The sequence below is a fragment of the Phoca vitulina genome, unplaced genomic scaffold (genome assembly GCF_004348235.1).
Source record: "Phoca vitulina isolate PV1807 unplaced genomic scaffold, GSC_HSeal_1.0 scaffold108, whole genome shotgun sequence".
Classification (NCBI taxonomy): Eukaryota; Metazoa; Chordata; class Mammalia; order Carnivora; family Phocidae; genus Phoca; species Phoca vitulina.
This window is the reverse complement of record NW_022589811.1, coordinates 601,528-625,302: the sequence shown is the minus strand read 5'-3', so window position 1 is coordinate 625,302 and position 23,775 is coordinate 601,528. Positions and strand designations below refer to the sequence as shown.

Below are 23,775 nucleotides of genomic sequence, written 5' to 3'. Positions count from 1 at the left end.
GATCACTGAATTCTTGACTTTTTCCCATTCTTCAGGATGGCAAACTTTTTCTTCTAATTTTTTGCAGGACAACAGAACTGAGCTGAACCTTAAACACTCATCTAATCCAGATCTCTGCCTTCCACTAAGCAGTTGAAAACAGACAGTTGTTTGTCTCCTCCTTAAAAATCCCCAACAAAGGAAAATTCTGTTTCTCACTTGTTCCACTGTTGAGCATGATTTTTCACTGGCAAGTTCTAAATTTTTCATGAACTAGTTCCTTAAAATCTTTTTTGGTGGTAAATTTACTTATTTTAATATATTAATACATTTGAATTGTTTAATATATTTTAAATATTTGTATATTTAAAATATATTAACTCATTTAATGTGTTTTAATCTCCGTATATAAGAAGATAATTATTTTAAACTTTAGCGTTTTCACAAACAAATATTACTGAATGTCTGGTTTTCTACAGGGTTTTCGTGCTACTCAGCTTAGTGGTGACTCGGTTCTTTCTTCTTAGAGGGTGTCTCTTAACCTGTTAAAACTCAGGTCTTCCACTGTCAGAGTCTCTTGTCCCTTCCGTCTAATGCTTTTCCCATCCCCGTCCCCCTCTGCCACCCAGGCATGTCCCCAGTTAAGATAAGATGAATCTTCTGTGTGTATTCACCAGTCAAGAGGATTTTTTAAAACCGCTTCATTGAGCTGTAATTCACATACAGTTCACCCATTTAAAGTGTACAGTTTAATGGTCTTAATTTATTCACAGATACGTAAAACTACCACCAGAGACAATTTTAGCTCATTTCATCAACCCCAAAAAGAAACCATGTATTCATTAGCTATCGCTGCCCCCGAGTCCCCAGCACTAAGCAACTGCTAATCTACTTTCTGTCTCTATGTATTTTTCTATTCTGGACATTTCATATACACAGAATCCTGCAATATGTGGTCTTTTGGAATTAGCTTTTTTTACTTAGCATAATATTTCAAGCTTCATCCATGTTTTAGCATGAATCAGTACTTAATTTCTTTTTGTGGACAAATATTCCCTTGTACACATATATCACATTTTGTTTATCTGTTTCTCAGTGGCTGGACATTTGGGTTGTTTCCACATTTTGGCGTTTATGAATAATGCTGCTATGAACATTCATGTACAAGTTTTTGTGTGGACATATATTTTCATTTCTCTTGGGTTACCTTAGGAGTGATGTTGCTGGGCCATATAGTAACTCTGTGTTAAATCATTTGAGAACTGCCAGACTTTTCCAAAGTGGCTGCACCATTTTACATTCCCACCAGTGGTGTAGGGGGCTCTGATTGCCCCCCATCTTCACCAGCACTCACTATCTGTCTTTTGATTATAGCCTCCCAGTGGGTATGAACTGATGTTTTATTGTGGTTTAGATTTGCATTTCCCTAATGACTAATAATATTGAGCACGTTTTCATGTGCCTTTGAAAACTATATATCTTTCTTGAAGAAGTGTTCTACTTAAATTCCTTGCCCACTTCTAAAATTGGGTTATTTTCCTTTTATTATTGATTTGTTAGGAGGTCTTTATATATTCTTTTTCACCATCTTGATTGTGTTCTTTGAAAGGCAAAGTTTTTAATTTTGATGAGGCCTGATTTATCTTTTTTTCTTTGTAAGATTTTTCTATGCTAGATGTTACAGAACTATTATGTATATTTTTATTTTCCAAATGTAAAATCACAGAAAACATGATGTTTTAAAAATGGCACCATCCCCCAGGAGCCCTGGTGTGTGGCGTTTGCTCTCCCCTCCAGAACCCTGGGCTCAGCTGGGGCCTGTCACCCCAGTGCTGCGTCTCACGGGTGTTTCAGGTGTTTCCTATTCTTTGATTTTTTTTTTTTTTTTTTTTTTTGGCACGCTTCTAACTGGAGATTTTGAACTTAACAGGGAATTTTAAAATAAAATCTCAACTATTAAGTAAAAGTGGAGAGGCAACATTTTATAGTCCTGATGGATGTTCTGATCTTTAATAGCCTACTCCATTTTTAAAAAACCTGCTTAGAGTCATACAATATTCTGCCTTTCATCCAAAAGCCAGTGTGTGTTCTGTTTATACAGAGCAAGTCAGCAAACTGGATGGTCACAGGAAATGTGACAATGAAAGGTCACCCCTCATATGGTCCCTCTTGCTTCCTTTCCCAACAGGTGTGGCAGATCCCAGAAAATGGACTTACCCTCTCCCTGACCGAACCGGTGGTGATTTTAGAAGGCCACTCAAAGAGAGTCGGCATCGTGGCCTGGCATCCGACTACCCGCAATGTACTTCTTAGCGCAGGTGGGAGCTCAGCACTGGGGGAGGGCACTGTAGCCAGTGTGTTTCCATGTGTGCAGGGCGCATCTGAAGCAGCTCACCGGGAACTGACAGTGAGGGGCCGGGATACGGTGGCTCCCCAGCCCCCGTGCCCACAGGCACATGGCTATGTGTGAAGGCCACTTTGGCAGTCTGACTCAAGACTTGTTGCCTAGAGAAAGGAACAGATACGTTCTTACCTAGAATCCCAACAGACTCATGGCTCCTGCTGGGGCCCTTCCTGGACCACAGTTTCAGTTATTCCTGAGATAGCAGGAGGATCCCTGGTAGGAGCCCTGGGTGCCCGCTCTGAATGTTGTTGCCAGCTTTGGGGTGATCCTGTTAGGCAAATCTCCTTCCTTGAAAAAGATACTTTGATTTTTCTCCTTATATAAGTAGTACATGTATGTTATAGAAAAAAATATATAAACAAAAGGGGAAAATAAAATCATTTGTAATCCTACCACCTACTCAGAAGGAATATCATCATTGATGTTTCTTTCCAGAAGAACTTTTGTGCACACACATAAATGATTTTACCCACAAAGATAGGTTCAGAAACTTTACATGTGACCTGCTTTCTGCTTTCTGTGCTTAGTGGTGCACTATGGTCCTGTCCGTGTGCCATTGAATGTTATTCCTGTTTTTTTTTTTTTTTTAAGATTTTATTTATTTGAGAGAGGGTGAGAGAGCACGAGAGCAGGGTGAGGGGCAGAGGAAGAAACAGACTCCCCACTGAGCAGGGAGTCTGATGCGGGGCTCGACCCCGGAACCCTGGCATCATGACCTGAGCTGAAGGCAGATGCTTAACCTACTGAGCCACCCAGATGCCCCATTCCTGTGATATTTTTAACACCACCATTAATAGTCCACTGTCTGGATACCTTCATTTATTTAATCAGGCCCCTATTTCGGGACATTGAGGTTTCCTGGGGTTTTTTTTTTTACACCTTTGAATAGCACTGCAGTGAACCCTCAAGCCAAGATTTAGTGTTCTTGGTTTGCCAGTTGAGTGGTTTCTAAGTGTTATCCTACAGAAATCTTGTCCTCTGCCTACAGTTTGAGATTTTATCTTTTATAGAAGCAATACAAAGGTCACAAGGGAGCCTCATGGGGTGGTGGAAATGTTCTATATCTTGATTGTGATGATGGCTACATGAATATATACATTTGTCAAAATTTAGCAAATGTATACTTAAAATAGGTGCATTGGATTGTATGTAAATTATACTGTAATAAAATTGATTTATAAAAAAAGGAATACTAAACTTAGTAGTAGAATTTTAAAGATCTTTCTGCTCACCAGTAAAAAGGAAGGGGGCAGTTGAGTTTTTAACTAGGAATAGAGGGTGTTTATGATGTAATAAGGTAAATTAAAAAACTTAACACCAGGTACCTATTGAAACCAAGGACTACTTTTCAAAAAAGATGCTATATAAAATTCTCTCTTTTAGTTAAAATCACAAGTGACTAAACCTGGGAACCTTCTGATGTTCTACTCAGTCTGATAAGGAGAGAAAACAGTTCCAGAGGTGGAATTCCATCATGGAAGTTTTCCTGCTGCCCCTTGTCATTGAGGCCCAGCATATGGCATCATCAGCCGACTGATCCCCATTCTGCCTTTTACAAACAAGGAGAATGGTTGATGGCAGTGTTGTGCGTATTTTCAGGCTACGTGATCCATCCATGGTGGCTAAAGTTACCTGTTTGCTTGTGGTGCACAAGGCAGAGGGAGGGTCAGGTCTCACCCCAGGGTTCAGGTGCAGCTTTACTGTTGTGCAGGCCTTTTTCCCAATCTCCTGTTTCCATCCCATAGACAACCTACGTGTCTGGATATCAGTGGCTGAGTTTTTTTGAAGTGCTTGCAAAATTGGCTTATTGGCAAGAATTTATCTTCAGGGTATCCATCCCTTATTTTGCTTCATCCTTGAACTAATGTCCTGGAAGCAACAAGTGGCACCTGCTTTTTAAAGTAGTCTTGAGTGGGGCACCTGGGTGGCTCAGTCAGTTGAGCGTCTGCCTTTGGCTCAGGTCATGATCTCAGGGTCCTGGGACTGAGTTCCTCATCAGGCTCCACACTCAGCAGGGAGCCTGCTTGAGATTCTCTCTCCCCCTCTGCCCTTCCCCCCCCTCTAAAATAAATAAATCTTTAAAAAAATAAAATAAAATAAAGGGGCCTTGGGCCTAATGCTTGAAGGAAGTTGGAGTCAATGAGCAGAGGGGTGTGGCTCCATCAGCATTGTGGCCTCTTCTGGGATCAGCTTCTGAATCCACATGCCTACTTGATTACAGTTTGGGCTTCTCAGATCAGCCCAGTCTTGACCTATTTTTCTCCCCTTTTAAAGATAAAGATCTGCTCTGAGCACACATGCATTTCCCTTCCGCTTACTTGATTTACCATGCTTTAATGTAAGACCATGTTTTACAGCATTTTTGATTTGAATAACCTGCTGTCCCACATTTTTGTTGAGTGTTCTAAACAGCTATTTAAACTTTATTTTTAGTTCTGCTGGAGAAGAAATAAACTGTTCATTCTGATGTTGGTTTTACTAGAAAAGGGAAGATTAAGATCACATGGGGTCCACCAGTCCCAGTTAATTCTCAAAAAAATAGATTTTATTTTCTTAGAGTTCTTTGGTCATTGCTTTTTGTTTGTTTCATATGAACCCAAACTTAGCAAGCCGTATTTTCCCTTTAACACATTTCTTTTATACAGATGTCTTTTTCCTTTGTCACTTGAGTTTTTAACTCCCAGCAAGTAAATAGAGCCACTTACAATCAGCGTCTTTCTTTCTGTGCGTATGTCTCCTCACTGTATTTGCAGCTTTCAAGCGTTGCTGTAACAGGTGTTTCTCATCTCTGAGGGGCGTGGCTTTGCTTGCTTTCAGGCTGTGATAATGCCATCATCATCTGGAATGTGGGGACGGGGGAAGCCCTTATAAACTTGGATGCTATGCATTCAGACATGATTTACAACGTAAGCTGGAACCGGAACGGCAGTCTGATCTGTACAGCTTCCAAAGACAAGAAAGTGAGAGTAATCGATCCTAGGAAACAAGAGATTGTTGCTGTAAGTATGCTTAGGACAAAATGCCCCATCTTTGTAGCACTTAGTGAACTTTGCTTGTTAAAAGGCAGGCTGTAGAGGCCTCGCCCTGGTCAGTGGAGCCTCGTTGTGTGCAGACGCCAGACGCTGAACCGTGAATCCGAAGAGCCTTGTTCAGGCTTCTGCCTCCCAGCCACTCTTCAGAGTTGTGCGTTCCAGCATTTACACGAGTCTTCTCTCTCACTTGGGGACCACTTTTCACAAAGAAATGAAGTTTTCATCAGTTCGCTAGAGTCCTTGAGAATTTACAAGTCTAGATCAGCTAACCTAAACTATTAACTGCATTCCTGGCTTAGTGCTGAGGATTGATCCCTGCCCCTTCCTGCAGCCATCATCAGAGTACCTCACAGAGATGCCACAGGTTGTCTCTTCAGTTCCATGTCTTAGTTTCTGCCACTCAGAGTAGGCCTCACCAGGTCACCCATTGTGACAGAAGATGGGCATTTGGGACTTGAGCTGGGGTTGAAACGGCAGGTGCTGGATCCCAGAGTGTCTTGCATCAGCCCCGGTCTCTGGTCCTGCATTTGCCTCTCTCTGGGATGTGCTGGTTTCTCGGCAGTTTTACTTCTTAAGAGTTGGGTGGCGGTCATGACTAGTGCTTATTGAGCACTGGGGACTTGCCCGGCCCTGCGCAAAGGGCTTTCTCCACTAGAACCTTCAGGGCTCACAACTAGTGCACTCTCAGTGAACAAATGAGATTAAGGAAGGGGTTAACTGAACTAGACTTCCTTCTGTCCAGTGAATTTGGTAGAAACCGTAGGGTATATCCAACTTCAGGTTATCCTCTTGAGAAACAGACATCTGGCAGAGTCCTTTCATGTTTTTTGTTTTTACAGAGCATGGACTTGGGTTGGCAGCAGGGCATGGTGGAAGGAGTGAGGCTTTTGAGTCAACTCCTGGCATTCTTGCTTGCTAACTAGCTGAGGGACCTTGGCCAAATTACATAGTCTCTTTGTTTTCTCATTTTGGGAGGACACACACACACACACACACACACACATACACACACACGTGCACGCCTGGTAATCTGAATGGCATGGGGGGCATGGGTTGGATTCAGGTATGAGCCCCCACTCTCCCACCCCACCCCACCTTTACTGCAGTTTGAATATAATATGCCTATGATTCTTGGTCCCCCAGGAGAAGGAGAAAGCACATGAAGGAGCAAGACCTATGAGAGCCATCTTTCTGGCTGACGGGAATGTCTTTACCACTGGTTTCAGCCGCATGAGTGAGCGGCAGCTGGCTCTCTGGAATCCGGTACGCCCCTTCCCAGCCTTTCCACTGCCTTACATTTGAGCTTTCTCTTTTCTGAGCAGGTCTTTGGGTGGGTAAATGGATTATAGGATTCTTAGTGTAGTTTTCTGAACTCCTGCTGGTCTTAAATTGGATGTTACGTTCTTATCCTCACTGGAGACTTATTGCTTAAATGTATTACAAAAATGCATTCTTGATACTCTCAAGTAGTCTGTGTTGACTACGTTTTTTAAAAAGAATGCACAAAGAAGCCAGTGTTTAGAACTTGGGAAACAAGTTCTGAACTTTATTTTTATATGATCAAATGTTTAAATCAAAATAGTCATGCTTAGGAAAATGTCGAGAATAGCATAAGTGAAAAAAATAACAAAACTGAATATACGGTATGATCTCAATCTGTGTGTGTGTGTGTGTGTGTGTGTGTGTGTGTGTGTGTGTGTATGTTGGAAGGAAGGAAGTAGACAAAAGCAGTCATTGTTTTTGCCACCCACTGGACTGTGGGATTATGGAATATGGGATGATTTTTATAGTCTTTCTGTAACTTTAAAGAATGTATATTTACAATAAGAAACATTTCTTTTGAAAAAGGAAATAGGGTGCCTGCCTGGCTCAGTAGAGTGTGTGACTCTTGATCTCAGGGTCATGAGTTCAAACCCTGCATTGGGCGTGGAGCCTACTTTAAATAAATAAATTTTTTTAAAAAAGAAAAAAAAAATCAAAGGGGAAGGGCTGTCTGTCTCATCTTTGTCTGTCTTGGAATCACAGTGATGTGTACATTGATGAGGTTGTCAAATTGACAGTTTTCATTGGTTTGGAAAATTGGTATTTATGTGTATGAATTGGTATTTACATGTATGAATATTATATGTGCATTGTTCAACTTTTCATTACTCTAGGAAATTGCTCACATAATTAGGGATAAAAGAATGATTCACCTTGTAAAAATGTGTGTGTATACAAATATATATATTTGTATTTTTTTCCCAGAAAAATATGCAGGAACCAATCGCTCTTCATGAAATGGACACTAGCAATGGGGTGTTGCTGCCCTTCTATGACCCCGACACCAGTATCATTTACTTATGTGGAAAGGTAAACAGTCATTTTAATGTTTCATATTAAATTTAATCTTGTAAGAGGAAAAGTATCCTTCAGAGATTTAGTAGATGGGCAATGCATTACATCATTTTAATATTTTGATTTATCTTATTGTGTGTATGTCTTAAGCTAAAATAAGGACCAGTGATTTTAATGTGTTTTCGGTCTTGAGACTGGGCCCTTTGAGTTTGTCATTTGTGTGGCAATAACATCCTGTGTTCAGGACTTCTGACTGCAGCAGGGGTGGGGATCTGGTGTTGGGGCAAATGCCGACAGGGATGTCTTTGCTCAGGCACTCTAATGAAAAAAAGAGGACACACTGATGTTCCTTTCACCTCTGGTGCCATGTGATCCGGGATTTTAGATTGCTCTGTAATGGTATGACGAGTGAGTAACGAGGTAGCCACATCTAATGCTGAAATCCACCGGGTAGCCCTATATTGGCATGTAGGTACTTATCACCACATGCCATGAGCTTTGTGGATAGGAGCTTTTGAAGGGCTCAGAGATTCTCCAGGGTGTTTTTCTTGTTCCTGGAGTTCCAGCATTAGGGCCCTGGGCTTGAAAGTGTGTGGTCTGCCTAGTTTCAGGAGGTGACAGTTGTTACAGGAAGACCCCACACTAAAATCAGAAAGCCTACCTTCCTGCCTTAATGATCTCTCTAATTACAGGGTTACCAGCTTGAGGAGGAGGAGGAGGATTTTATTTTAGTGGACAGTAACCTTAATGTTCCATATTCTTTTGTAGGTTCTGTTTTCCTTAGAATTTTTGTAGTTGAAATAAATGAATTAATGCAGCTGGAGCTGTTGATACATTTCCCCCAAACCTGTTAGGTAGCCCCTTGCTAGGTAAAACCAGAGATGTTTCACTTCTCATAGTTGTCATAGATCAGTTGCTTAGAAACTGGGATCTTGTCTGTTTCCTTGAAAGTCATTTTACTTCAGATGTTCACAACTGCCATAGAGTACATCAAAACAAATAACAGGAGCGGTTACCCAGATATTATTAACCCGAGGTGGAAAGTTATTTTGAGTATGCAGGAAACAGTCTGTGTTTAGCTTTTTTACCATTGCTTTAGATATTTACACCATTGAAACAAGTGGAAACCATGCAAAATGAGACTTGTAAACAAGGCATAATACTGCCTGGTTATTTATATCTTACACACACACACACACACACACACGCACACTGCTTCTAGCAGGCAGCCTTGCCTTCGTTGTTCAGGTTGGTATAACTGTGTGACAGTTATACTTGGAGAGACTAGCATATGCTTCAGATCTCCAAAAACATCTGACCTTTCTAAGCAAAATTATCATAGAATTTGACACACTGCTACGAGATAGCACTACCTTCTAAAGTGAAAGGATACTCATGTTTTAGTAAGTATCTTAATTATGAATTAAGAATTACTATGAGTTAAGAATAATGAATTAATAATGATTAAGAACATTTATTCTTAATGTTTCTTAATTATAAAAATCTTACTTTTTATTATCATCTGATGGTCCAGTGTTAGTGCCCTCAGGCCTGTGAACACCACCATTCCATTGCCAGTGAGAATCAGTCATTGCCTTCTCTGCAGTCCTACTAGACTTTTGTTTGTTTTTTGAAGTTGAATTGCAATTGCAGTTGCTTGGCCAGAAGTGTTAACATTTTTGCCCTGACTCCGACTTGGTGTCTAGCTCAGTGGAGTAAAATTTGAGCCTTCAGTAGGAGGCAGAGGAGACCGTTTAAAGGACAAGCTAGCATCTGATAAGTGAGGGCTGGCTTTGCCAGGAAGAGAAACCATCGTATCCTCTTCCTCTGAAGAGAAAGCAAAGGTTGGCCACTGAGGCGGAGTCCCGGTTAATGCTGGGCTTAGAGGGCAGAGAGACCCCACTTCAGCCAGGTGCTTCAGGTAACATCCAACGCAAACTTGTCTCTGATTTCTTGTAGGGTGACAGCAGTATCCGCTATTTTGAGATCACAGATGAATCCCCGTACGTCCACTACCTCAACACATTCAGCAGCAAGGAGCCTCAGAGAGGGATGGGCTACATGCCCAAGAGGGGACTTGATGTTAACAAATGTGAGATTGCCAGGTAAAGAATTGGTCTGGTAAAGTCTTCACATTGTTTGTGCCGTGCGCACCGCACAAGAACAGTACATCTACCAGTCATGCTGTGGAGCCAGTCTGTGTGCCCTTTGTTGTGGTGTAGAATTGGTGTCTCCTTTCCTGCCCACACTTAGGAACATGGAGTTTTATTTACTTTTTTAAAAGATTTTATTTATTCATTTGAGAGAGAGACGAGAAAGCACAAGCAGTGGGGAGTGGCAGAGGGAAAAGGAGAAGCAGACTCCCAGCTGAGCTGGGAGCCCGATATGGGGCTCGATCCCAGGACCCGGAGATCATGAGCTGAGCCAAAGGCAGACTGCTCAGGTGCCCCAGAACATGGAGTTTTAGAGCAGTGAAGAACCTTTCAAAATCATTTAATTGAACTGTGTCCCTCCCTATTCTTCACACTACATAACCTGCAGTGCACTGGGTTAGCCGAGGCATATTGCACACTTAACTTAAATAGCAAAGCCTTCATCTCTTGTCTTCAGGCTGAGACTGTGGCCAGTGTTCCCTGGGAGGCAAGCAGGGAGGGCCTGCCCTTGGGATGGAAAGAAGAGATGGTTTTTCTGCCCTGTGGGGGGACAAATACGTTCCAAACTGGATTGTAGACCTCATGGATCCTAAGTTAGAGAAGCCAAAGACCAATAGCTGGGTGTTGGGTTAGCTTGATTTAGGAGGTTCAGCTATGTTATATAATTCCTGCCTCTCTATACTACTGTGGATTTAAAATTTTATATTGCATAATGCTAGTGGTCTTCCTAAAGGGTAGGCTTTTTTGTCCTGCTGGTTAACAAATGATAGTTCATGAGACTCACGAATGACTGACCATTTCTTTTTTTTTTTTTAAACAGTTTGGTCATGTATTTTTTTTGTTTCTTTTAAAGATTTTATTTATTTACTTGACAGAGACACAGTGAGAGAGGGAACACAAGCAGGGGGAGTGGGAGAGGGAGAAGCAGGCTTCCCGCTGAGCAGGGAGCCCGATGGCGGGGCTCAGTCCCAGAACCCTGGGATCATGACCTGAGCTGAAGGCAGATGCTTAATGACTGAGCCACCCAGGCACCCCAGTGACCATTTTAAACAACAGAATGACTAGCACTATCAGGCCTAGTCATACCGCACATTTGTATAGCACTACATTTCTTTCTTCTTTTTTTTTAATTTTTAAAAATTTATTTTGTTTATTTTAGAGAGCGCACGTGCAGGGGGAGGGGCAGAGAGAGAGGGAAAGACAGAGCTCTCAAGCCGACTCCCTGCTGAGCGCAGAGCCCGACGTGGAGCTTGATCTCAGGATCCTGAGATCATGATCTGAGCCAAAATCAAGAGTCAGGCACTTGACCAACTGAGCCACCCAGGCGCCCCACAACACTACATTTCTATGGACATCTGCCTAACTATGCTGTCCTGGTCACACAAGTAATGAACACATCTTTAAAAATAAAAATAATTTTTTAGAAGCCCCTTTTTACATTAATTATTGTAAGTTTCTTTTTAAAATACATTCAGTTCTCTATAACTGGAGCAGTGAAGGAAAGCTGTCACAGATAATTCAGAATTATGGTGTAAACCAATCTCATCAAAATCTGGTTCAAAATAGACTGAATCCAAACTTAAGATTGCCTCCAGTATTTGGGAAAGCCTTTATTTTACTGTCATCTAGAAGTTTAAGAGACTTATAAGCACAATCCTTCAGGATACCTCCTACATATGAAGTGTTTCTTGAGCATTCGTTAGACACTGGGCACTGTGCTAAACAGGCCGCCACACGCAGTCCTTGAGCTGGCTGTCAGTCCCAGCGCAGTCTGTTTTACCGCCAAGCTGGCTGCAGAGGTTCCCACTCTTGCCACGTTTTGGATAATTTCAGATTTTTCTTGAATGTTAGACATGATGTGGTTTGCTTGGATGCCAAAATTTTAATCTTAAGATTGTTTTCTTTTCCTTTTTAAAAATCCTATTTATGTTGACAAACGTTCAACTACCTCTAGTTGGCAGAAGGCCTGGCATCCAAGTCATAGAAGCTATTAATATTAGGTGTTTGTTCTCTCCTGCCTGCTGACTTGGTCACTTTTCCAGAAGTGAATCATCGTCGGTGGTGGTGTTTCCACCATGGCTGGTCAGCCCCCAGATGACTGGAGTTGGACCATCCCCAGAAGTATAAACTTCTGCTCCTGGTTCTTGTTTCCAGTCCACCATTTCCTAGCATAGTTACTCTTGACTTCTCTTTTCTCACCTGGAAAATGGGAACACAAATTGTACCTGCTCCCCAGAGTAGATCAGCTAAGGTTATAGACAAAGCATTTTGTGTTCATCCAGCAATGTAGATAGAAGACTAGTTGTCAGTCATGAAGCCTGTTACCTGGCCTCCTGTTTCACTTAATACAACTTTGCCTTTATTTCCCCCTTGAAGATTCTTCAAACTTCATGAGAGAAAGTGTGAGCCTATTATCATGACTGTTCCCAGGAAGGTGAGTGCCCGGTTTCCTAGGCAATCCATGTTTAAAAAGATTTTTTAAATTCCAGGTCTGTCTTCTTTAAGGATTTTCCCAAAATGTCTCTTGTAGTCCGACCTTTTCCAAGATGACCTGTATCCTGACACAGCGGGGCCTGAAGCAGCGCTGGAGGCAGAGGAGTGGTTTGAGGGGAGGAATGCAGAGCCAGTCCTCATCTCCTTAAAGCATGGATACATTCCCGGCAAAAACAGGGATCTCAAGGTGGTCAAGAAGAACATTCTGGATAGCAAGCCCACTGCAAATAAGAAGTGCGACCTGATCAATGTCCCTAAGAAAACCCCAGACATGGCCAGTGTGGTAAGGCCTGCAGGAGGTGGGGGGTGTGCTTGGCTGGCTCAGGGCTTTGATTTACCTTTTTTTTTTAAGTTTTTTTTTTTTTTTTTTTTTTTTTAACGAGAGAGAGAACACGGGCAGGGGCAGAGAAAGCAGCAGACTCCCCACTGAGCTGGGAGCCCGACGTGGGGCTCGATTTCAGGACCCTGGGATCATGACCTGAGCTGAAGGCAGCCACTTAACTGACTGAGCCACCCAGGCACCCCGGGCTCAGGGCTTTTAGTGAATGAGAACATGTACTATTTGTAAGGACCTTCTTGGTCACATGACATTTGTGAGCTTGTGGCCACTTTTGTCTCCTTTAACTGTGTTTTTTTGTAAGGACCAGGGTAGAAGTCAATCTACTATCATCTCTGAGAGAAAGAGTGAGCGAAAGAGAGAGCGCACAAGCCAGGGGCAGAGGGAGAGGGAGAAGCAGACTCCTTGCTGAGCGAGGAGCCCGATGTGGGGCTCGATCCCAGGATTCTGGGATCATGACCTGAGCCGAAGGCAGACGCTTAACTGACTAAGCCACCAGGCGCCCCTGCTTCGGTGTTTTCTGAACTGTTTCTCCCCAGTGTTTATAGTCATGTCTGACTGGGGTAGAAATGAAACACAAGAGTGTGGGGCCACAGGTGCTGGAAAGAGAGGGTCCCAGGAAGGGGAAAGAGTGATAAGAGGGTTCAGGTGTTGCTGAGTGTTCCAGAGACAAGCGTCTGGTGGTGAGTGAGACTTAGCAGCAAAGCTGATCTTGGGCCTCTTGGCAAGAACTGTTTCAGTGGAGGGTGGGAACCAAAGCCTGATGTTGGACACCCGCATGGCCCCCGGGCTGCTGCTGAGAGAGCGGGGTCTGACTAGGGAGGACAGGCATGGGGAGTTGGCGGGAGTGGAGCAGGATCCCAGGGAGCCAGAGGACGGGCAGTGAGGTGTCAGTGAGAAGGTGAGTGGAATGAAGAGCCAAGGTACCTGCAGGAGCTGGTGCTTTGGCCGTCATTGAGGAAGCCACGTGAGGCGCCGTGGCCTGCAGGGTTTCCAAATGAATTGCCTCCACCTGGGACAGACTAAGGCCTCTTTGGAAGAGTTAGCAAGCAGGGCAGGAGGGGTTAGCTTCTAAGAAGGACTCTCCCTGGGAGATGGTGGGAGCTCTGTAGCCTCTGGAAGGTCACCCCCGACCCAGGTCACATAGAAGCTACTCCTGATGGCATTGCGTGGGATGGCTGGGCTGTGAGGCAGGCCTGAAAGAATCGGTCCTGTCCCACAGTTTGACTGTGTCCTGAGTCAGTCCAGGTGAGTGCACAGGCACGGGGAATGGGAGTAGCGCTGCGGGACCCTGGTTCTGCTGTGGGCGGCAGGTGGACTGACCAGCAGGCAGTACTTTTCTCAGAAGGCCCAATTTGGTGGCTGTGGCTTGCCACTTCCAAAGTAGAAAATTAGATTGTACTGTGGTAAGCTTCGTTTACTGTGTTTTAGTAACCTCTTCCCTCTCCACTCCCCCCTTTCTGGTTTCCTTAGCAAAACGAAGCCAAGTTGGATGAGATTTTAAAAGAGATCAAATCTATAAAAGACACAATCTGCAATCAAGATGAGCGCATTTCCAAGTTAGAACAGCAGATGGCGAAGATCGCAGCCTGAAGGTCCACCCCCCCACCCCCAAAATGGGAGCAGGAACTTGTGCTTGGTAGCTGGTTGTTGGCGTGGTCCCAGGGAGGGCGAAAGGGAGGCACTGCCATTCGGAGACATTCTGTGTCACATTTGTCAACCAGCGATAGGCCACATTCCAGTAAGAACTCAATTCGTCTCTCAAATTTGCAGAAACAAAATGTGATTTAAAATAGCTGAGCTTTTTATCAGAAAGCTTTTTTGATGTTTTAAGTGTTATGTGACTTGTCGAACTTTTAAAAGCAAAAGTGCTACTTTTAAAATCCCAGATATTCTGAATTTTAGAAAACCAACCAATTCTGATTCAGTGTCGTGCCCAAGTACCTTTTTTTTATGAACAGGGACCAATGCCACATTGCTTTTTATATTTCTTTTTTTTTAATGTTGCCAAAACCAAAAGTAGCTTTTTCCTCCCCCCCCTTGTATTTTACTACTTTGCAGTATTTGTGTGTGTGTGTTTTTTTTCCTTAATTTGAAAGGGACAGCACTGTGTATGTTTATAAACTAAATGAAGATAAGATATTATTTTGTATACACGTTCATCTGAGAACAATCAGAGCAGTAGCCACATGGTGCTGGCTCGTTTGCAGCACAAACCTGGTCATCCTCGTGACTGTACAGAAGGAAGACTTGAAAAATCACGTGGGTTCGCATCACCACCCTCTCCTTTCATGGAGTCTTCTGATCAAAAAAGCTCCTATTGTATTGTTTCCTTTCTTCCCTTTCTCTTTTCTAGAAACTGGGTGGTTGTACCAGAATGGAATTTCACTTCTTGGTTATCCTGTGCTTCAGATGATTATAATCTAACCTAAACTAGCATGTGTTTCTGCAGTTTTGTTATACACATAGAATCTATTGCATTGATCACTTTAAACATCATGTTTCAGGTTTCGGTCAATACTTGACAAGGGTTCCCGGGACAAGAAGCCACAGAAGCCACTGTGGAGTGCTCCTTCTTGCCCATTTCAGCAGCTTGCCTAGCTCTTGAGTACAGTAGGGGACGGAGACCTGGGGAACCCGGAGGGGAGTGCGTGCCCCGACGTGATCCTCTGCTCTCACGCACATCCCATGCCGTTCCTGTGTTGTGCTGGAGGCAGGGGTGGTTCTCCCTGTGCCCCTGGAGCCCCTGTCCTTCCTGTGGTCTCATGGATGCAGCCGCCTCTCTCAGGGCTCCCCCAGCCAGTCCTTCTGTCCTCCCTGCCTTTCAGCCCTCCCCACATTCAGCTAAGAGGAGGCCAGAGAGTGCTATTGAATACTGAGGGTGAGGAGAACGGTCTAGCATGATGCAAGACCAGGAGCGCAGGGCTCTGCTGTACCTTTAATGTGTACTAACTCGTCCCTTTGTGCTCGCCACACGAACCAGCCTGCCGTGCCCCTCCAGCTCACACACAGGCTCCCCAGACACACGGGCCAGCGACTGAGCTCTGAATACCTGTTCCATTCCTAGGTTAGCTCGAACTTCTCTCCCATTTCCATGTTCTCATTTTGCATGCCTGAGGAGCAAGATTTAAGCAATCTCTGGGAAGGGCTGAGTGAGTGTCTGTGTTTGAACATGAAACGTCTAGTGCCAGTGGGCCCACCCAGGGGCTCGCGTGCCTGTTCCTGCCTGTGTGGGACAGGACTGGCGGGGAGCATCTGCAACAGGGAGCCCGGATGGAGGTGGAGGGTGGCGGCAGTGGGTTGGAGTGCACAGCCGAGCTGGGGCTAATGTCCGCATAGGAAAGGTACCATGTTTTTACCCAGTATTGGGATTACTGTCTACACAACTTCCAGGCATCTGAACGTTTGGTGTGGTTTTGTGTGTGTGTGTGTGTGTGTGTGTGTGTTGGAGTGGATAGTGAGATGTAAGGAAAACAAGAATCACAGTGACTTATATTCAAACCTGTACATGTTTCTTTATCAACGTAATCTGCTGAGGATCTTCATTTTTAAGATTGAGAAATGTTTTAAGGTTCTGAAATCAAATTAAGTAAACAAAACTGTTGATGGTGGTGGAACACCATAGGGAATGTGGTTCAAAGAGAAGACAGAGCAAGGAGAAATTACCCTGATCTTAGTGTGTAGCTTATGACTTATTTAATGAATGGATGCCCAGCCAGGCTCAGAGTCGGCGCCTGAAGCTTTGTGGATTATTCTTCCTGTTGTGTCGTTTTTTGTTTTGGTTTTTTTTTTCTTCTTTTTCTTTTTAAAGCCGTGCTATCCCAGAGGAAAACCAGTGAATTACTCCTAGATCGGCTCTTATAGAGCGGCCATAGTCTTCTGTCAAAACACTTGCTTCCATTTTCAAAGATAAAAAATCATTGATTACAAAATGGTGTCCGTGTTTATTTCACACCTCAGCTGTCTTTGAGGCAGCCCACAGCCTCTCTGACTCAGTGGAACCCACCAGGCGACTGTTCCTCTCTGAGGGTGAGTACCGGGGAAGTGGGGGTGGGCCGCTGCGCTCCAGCCCAGGGGAGGTCGGGTGGGGTGTAGCGGAGGGAGGGCTACGTGCCGGATTCCAGCGGGCCTCCAGCCTTTACCAGGGGTGGGATCTGGGGCAGATCTCCTCGTCTTGAGGCGTCCCTTTCCCTGCTTTGAAGGAGGGCTACAAATCCCATGTCGTGTGGAAGAGGGACACCCGCAGCTGGCCACACAGAGTGCTCGCCACTGTGCATGGCTGACAGTGAGACCAGCTGAGTCCCTGACCGTGCCTTTGAAAGCATTGTTTTCTTCAGTACAAGCGCAGCCCTCTCAGCTTAGCTGTGATTTTTATTCCAACAGAGGGTTTTCAGGGTCATTTGAACTTCATGGCCTTTTTAGCTTCCCTTTTCACACCAAAATAGCATCTCATGACATTTCAGTGATTGTAGCAAACAATCCCCCACCATTTGGTTTTTCCGAAGGTTTGTAAACATGATGAATAACTGGCACAAAGCTCCCCCTCCTCAAGGACATTCTCCTAAAGTTGCTGTAGTCCGTGAGGAGGACGGCAGCCGGGTTTGTGGTCAGCCCGTGCGTGGCTGCAGGAAGTAGGGTGGGCAGATGCTGTCTGTGCCCCTCCAGGATGCCCACGGTCAGGGGGCAGGCGCCTGTGGGAGGTGCTGACGACCGGCTTTCTCTCTCTCCGGCGGCCTGCCTTCTATGCCAGAAAACCTAAAGGTCACCATGTCAGCCCCAGACGGCCAGCCAGGCCCCATTGAGGGAGGACTTCCGTTTTTTTTTTAAAGGCTACTTCCCTTGTCGTTCTTGGTGTTCTGTGTCCAGAAAAACTTTTTGTTGGCTCTTAAGAATCTGTTAACTCTAAGTGGCCCTTCTCTTTCTGCTAGCACGTTAGAATGTCCTGAAGCCAGCAGCGGGCTCGAACGTGAGCCATGGCCAAGGACACACACCTTTTCCTCCTTCAGACAGGCAGTGCTGGACAGTGCCCTTTGTTAAAGTCCTTTCCTGCAAGGCTGGAGGGGGTGTATGCTTATCGGCACAGCTTTTCCGGAGGGCAGTGGGACACGATACATCTGAAGTCTTCAGCGTTCCTACCTTTTGGCCCAGGGTTTTCACCTCTGGAAATTTTGCCCCAAAGAAACCAGCGGGAGATCTATTCAGGAATTAGCAGAGGAAAAATTAGTTTAGCAGGGTTAATTAACCAGCCCAGGACAGATTGCTTATGACAAGCCCTCTTAAGGATATGAATATATACAATATATATTTACTCGTTGAATGCAAGTTTTGTTGCTATGTGGAGTTACTGGCTGTGGGTAATTTTTATCTAATTAGATTTTACTGAATTTTGTATTTCCCATAAATGTCCTTATTCCCAGAGAGAAGTTACTAAAATTAATGTATGAATGATGAATTAATGATACATTGAAACAAGCATCCTAAATCAGTGGGGGAAGGAAGTGGTGCAGTGACATTAAGTAGCTCTGGGGGGCAGGGACTCCTTAGAGCCGCCCAGCGGGACACCAGTGTATGTTCCTGATGGAGTTAGTAGTTAAATGGAAAGAAATTTTATTTTCAAGTTTAGAAGAAGAAAAAGTCCTTTTCTATCTAGACTTTAGTCTGGGGAAAACTTTTTAAATCACAAAGGAGAAGCTAGATTGGCTCCATAAAAATCAAATTACCTAAGACTTTAAAATGTCAAAGTGAAGGTCATGGAAGCTGGGAAATAGATTTTCAACCAATATGATATGAAGCAATATACTTTAATATGCTTAATCTCAGTCCCAGCTGCCTGCTGTATTTGAAGTGGAGGTGATCTCACCTCCCTGGTGGGCTGTGTCCAGCTGTGAGGCCGAGAGGGCTGATGTGCCCCTATCGGCCTTCCTTCCTTGCCCCCAGGAGTTCAGTCTATCACAGAGGTGGAAGGAGATTGCTAGGCGACACTAGTCAGAATGAGCTTTTGTTCCCCGATGGCAAGTTTCTGGAAAAGGTGCAAGGGAGATACTGCTCCAGATTCAGAAGTACTCATGGGTAAGGTGGCTGCTAAGTTTGTTAGGTTGGCTGAAATGTGGAGAAAGGGGAGTTTGGAGAAGCTGCTAGAATCTGCAGTTCAGTGTAGCTTTACTGTATGTACGGAAATGCAGCCAGGTAAGAAAACAGATGGTAAGGGCCCGAGTTAGTGTGGGGCGGGGGGCGTGTTTGGGTGAAGGGCACAGCTTGGGTGACCGGGTGACCAGAAAGCTCTGCCCGTCCCACTGCCCAGGGAGCCTGGGGTTGGGAGGCAAGTGAATCACTGCAGTATGCTTGACTCAGGAGGGCGGAAAACCAGGTCTTTTCTGTTACCAAAACCACGGGGTGCTTAGTTTTTTGTTTTTTAAGTGGAGAAGCTTTCTCACACTGGTCTTAAAGACGAAATGGATATTTTTGGAAAGGATGACAGCGGTGGGTTTGCAGCAGCGCTGGAGAGAGATGATTCAGACAAAGGCCTAGCAGGCAGGTGGTGGGGTGTGGGGAAAGCTTTGGGTTGAATGAGACCAGCAGTCATCAGTGTTGCAAAGGGAAAGAGAAGGAGCTCATCTGGTGCCAGGTGCTGTGTGCGCTAGGACTTCAGATACAAATAAAGTACCTTTGCTGCCAACTGGTCTGGGCGATGCAAATAGATTACAATGTAAAGAGGTCACACAGTGCCTGGGGGCCCTGAGGGGCTGTAGGAGCTGAGGGGGTGGGTTGCCAGATGAGTCGAGCCTCACCTCCACTGGGTGCCTCTCTGGTCCCAAGTGGCGGCCCTGCCTTCATGATAGCCCTGCTGTCTTCTCATTACTTCTCTCCACCCCCACCCCCACCGCACACATTAGTCATGATTCTGTCATCTTGGCATTCAGTGGGTAAATACTTATTTTTCCGGTGAGGGTATGAAAGTCCTGGAGAAAATTGTAGTTGAGCAAATGACCAAGTGGTCCAGCTGTGTTCGGTGTTAAGACTGAAGCTGTGTGCCCTGATCGAGAAATCAACCATCAGTATTTTAAGCGACAAGATCCAAGCTTGTGGGCTGCACTGAGAGGTCTGAGAAGTGGGAAGTTGCCCCATAAATAACAGGAAGTTGTTGCAGGTTCATTTCCGTGCCAAGATGATACTTGGGTTGTAGAAGGTAGAAAGGGCACCTCACGGTTAACAAACTGCAGGACTGCAAATGGTCACCCTCAACTACGGTTCCCCAAGACAGTAAAATGCCCACCGTGGCCAGTTTCTGCTAAGGGCTGTGGATGGAAATGCCACAAAAGATGGCAAGGAAGAGAATCCCATATAGCTGTCTGGGCACCTGCCAGAAACTTCCCCTTGTAGAGAGAACAGACCATTGTCTGAACAGCCTTGTAACTGGTTCCTCTACCACCACCCACCTGTTCCCTTTTTTGCTTCCAGAGTAATGGTTTCTAGAACAGAATCTGTCAAGATCTCTGAGGGGGACAGAAGTGGGTCCCCTTGTCTCCAGGATAAAGTCCATGCTTTTCAGCCTCCTTTATGAGAGCCCCCTTGACTTGCTCCCTGCCTCCCACCCCACCTGATTCCCATCTCTTTTCTCATACCCCACCATGAGCTGTCAGCTACTCATGTTGGTTGTAGCTTCAGAATATGCACATATTCCAAATGCTTCTCACACTGCCACTGTTAACCCACTAGTCCATGTCCCTGTCATCTCTGATGTGGACTGAGCTTCTGTGTTAGGGTTCTCCAGAGAGACAGAACCAATAGGATGTGTACGTATATAGAGAGAAAGAGATTCATTATAAGGAACTGACTCACAGTTATGGGGACTGACAAGTCCCAAGGTCTCCTGTCAGCAAACTGGAGACCCGATGTTTCCATTTGAGTCCAAAAGCAGTGAAAGAAAACAATGATCAGGGATAGTCAGGCAAGGAGTTCCCTTTTAACTCCCCCCCTTTTTTTTTGTTCTTTTCTGGCCCTCACCTGATTGGGTGAGGCCCACCCACACTGTGGAGGGCAATCTGCTTTCCTCAGTCTAGGGATTCAAATGTTAATATCTGGAAACACCCTCACAGACACACCCAGAATATTTGCCCAAATAATCTAGGTACCCCATGGCTGAAAAAAATTGAAATAAAATGTACTATCACATCTTCCAGACCAAGCTTCCTGCTCCCTGCTTTACTCTGTTCTCAACACAATGGCCAGAGTGACCACGTAAGGTATTAAGGCAGATGTGGGCAAACTGAGGCCCACAGGCCAAATCCACCCTGCTGGAAGTGTCTGTAGAGCCCACAAATTAAGGATGGTTTTTCACATTTTTAAATGGTTGGGGGAAAAAACTTAAGAATAGTGACAAGTAAAAAGTATGTGAAATACAAGTTTTAGTGAGCATAAAGTATTGGAACAAAGTCATTCCTATTTGTTTACACAACATCAATGACTGTCCTTTACACCTTCAGAGTTGAGTTGCAACAGAGACTCTATGACCACAGACCCTAAAATATTTTACAATTTGGCCCATTAAGAAAAAGCTTGCTGACCCCCATATTTAGAGTCAAAACCCCTTATGGTTTCTCCTCCCACTCAGAATAAAAGCTGGCCTCCCCGTATTTGGCTGGCCTCACTGCCTCCCTGACCTCCTCTCCTTTTGTCCCCTTGTTTTTGGGAGGCTTCCTACCTTTGATATTTCCATGCACAGCTCTCTCCAGACCACCCATCCTCCCTCCTACCCCCAGAATCTGCGAGGCTCACCACTTCGCTCTCCCTCCCCTGCCATCTTCCCCATATCACCTTATTTCCACCAGATCTAGCAACTTCAATTGAGATTTTGACTGTCTCCCCCAAATTGAATATAAACTCCACAAGGACAGGATCTCATGTCATGCACTGTTATCCCCAGGATCTGGCAGATTGTTTTTAAAAATATTTGCTAGAGTGAAACTTCTTGCAAGACACGTCTCTAAAGGCAAGGGAAACAAAAGCAAAAATGAACAATTGGGACTTCATCAAGATGAAAAGCTGCACAGCAAAGGAAGCAGTCAACGAAACTAAAAGGCAACCCACGGAATGGAAGACGATATTTGCAAAGGACACTACAAATAAAGGGCTGGTATCCAAGACCTATAAAGAACTTACCAAACTGAACACCCAAAAATCAAATAATCCAGTCAAGAAATGGGCAGAAGACATGAGCAGACATTTCTCCAAAGAAGACATACAAATGGCCAACAGACACATGAAAAATTGCTTGACATCACTTGTCATCAGGGAAATACAAATCAAAACCACAACAAGATACCACCTCACACCAGTCAGAATGGCTAAAATTAACAAGTCAGGAAACAAATGTTGGCGAGGTTGTGGAGAAAGGGGAACCCTCCTATACTGTTGGTGGGAATGCAAGCTGGTGTAGCCACCCTGGACAACAGTATGGAGGTTCCTCAAGAAGTTAAAAATAAAGCTACCCTATGACCCAGCAATTGCACTACTGGGTATTTACCCCAAAGACACAGATGTAGTGAAAAGAAGGGCCATATGCACCCCAATGTTCATAGCAGCAATGTCCGCAATAGCCAAACTGTGGAAAGAGCCAAGATGCCCTTCAACAGATGAATGGATAAAGAAGATGTGGTCCATATATACAATGGAATATTACTCAGCCATCAGAAAGGATGAATACCCACCATTTGCATCGACATGGATGGAACTGGAGGGGATTATGCTAAGTGAAAGAGAAAGACAATTATCGTACAGTTTCACTCATGTGGAATGTAAGAAATTGCGTGGAGGATCATAGGGGAAGGGAGGGAAAACTTAATGGGAAGAAATCAGAGAGGGAGACAAACCATGAGAGACTCTTGACTCTGGGAAACAAACAGGGCTGCAGAAGGGGAGGTGGGTGGGGGGATGGGGTAACTGGGTGACAGGCATTAAGGGGGACACGTGATGTGATGAGCACTGGGTGTTATACGCAACTGATGAATCATTGAACCCTACATCTGAAACTAAGGATGTACTGCATGTTGGCTAATTGAATTTAAATAAAAAAATAAAAATATTTGCTAGGGGGGTGCCTGGGTGGCTTAGTCAGTGAAGCGTCTGCCTTCGGCTCAGGTCATGATCCCAGGGTCCTGGGATTGAGCCCCACATCGGGCTCCCTGCTCCGCGGGGAGCCTGCTTCTCCCTCTCCCTCTGCCTGCCACTCCCCCTGCCTGTGTTCGCTCTCTCTTTGTCAAATAAAATTAAAAAAAAAAAATCTTAAAAAAAATAGTAAAAACTAAAAATATTTGCTAAGTAAATGAATGAAAACAGACATTTTGGGGACAGGGACACCTATTGGCTTGTCTGCATGGCAGTACTTTGCTTCCAGAATGTGACCTTCCCCTGGCTGGGCCAATGCACCATTTGGAGCCACCTTCTGAGGTGTCAAATGTGGGTTTCCCTTTACAGAGGCCTGGGATTTGGGGACACTGGGGAGCAAGCAGGCAGAGCAGGTGTGCAGTGATGGAGAAAAGGCTTCTGGGTCCCTTTAGTTCCCTGAATCCATGCATAAGATCCAGCTACATTTCTAACCTCAAATTCCATGAGCTACCTCAGGAATCCTATTGCCACTTAAGCCAGTTTGAGATGAGTTTGCAGCCAAGACTCCTTCCTCATGCCGGTATTCCTCCTTCATCAGAGCCCCTTGAGGTCTGAGATCCAGAGTCCTCCATCACTGTACCATCAGGCCCAGTGGCCGTCGGAGGCATTGATCCTTCAACTGCCACTGTCGGAAAAACCACTGAGTCTGGAGCACATTTCTCTATTTGATTACCCTCTGGCCTTCCAGGTCTGGGACCAGCCCCTATGCTGGCCACTCTCCAGCACCCACGCTGACGTAGTGAGCCCCGGGGAGCCCCTGTTCTCCTTTACTCTGAAGGAGCAGCTTCACTCTGCAGGCCTTCATCCCAGAAGCTGCTCCTGGGGCTGCCCAGAGTGACAGCCAGAATCCAGGGCTCCCCGAGGTTCTGTTTCCAT

The 23,775-nt window shown here is 44.9% G+C and overlaps 1 protein-coding gene across 2 annotated transcripts in view; it reads left to right on the top strand.

The window, feature by feature from the left end:
• Positions 1–15,171, top strand: part of CORO1C (coronin 1C) — a 75,306-nt gene extending 60,135 nt beyond the window's left edge. The window contains exons 4-11 of one of the 2 annotated variants that reach the window (XM_032397959.1): positions 2,168–2,297; positions 5,201–5,382; positions 6,559–6,678; positions 7,663–7,767; positions 9,712–9,857; positions 12,282–12,339; positions 12,436–12,681; positions 14,209–15,171. In XM_032397959.1, the coding sequence (XP_032253850.1) occupies positions 2,168–2,297; positions 5,201–5,382; positions 6,559–6,678; positions 7,663–7,767; positions 9,712–9,857; positions 12,282–12,339; positions 12,436–12,681; positions 14,209–14,328 (1,107 nt within the window). In that variant the 3' untranslated portion in view covers positions 14,329–15,171. The remainder of the gene's footprint in view (positions 1–2,167; positions 2,298–5,200; positions 5,383–6,558; positions 6,679–7,662; positions 7,768–9,711; positions 9,858–12,281; positions 12,340–12,435; positions 12,682–14,208) is intronic. The other variant, XM_032397960.1, reaches the window with a different exon arrangement.
• The last annotated feature ends 8,604 nt before the right edge of the window (positions 15,172–23,775 follow it).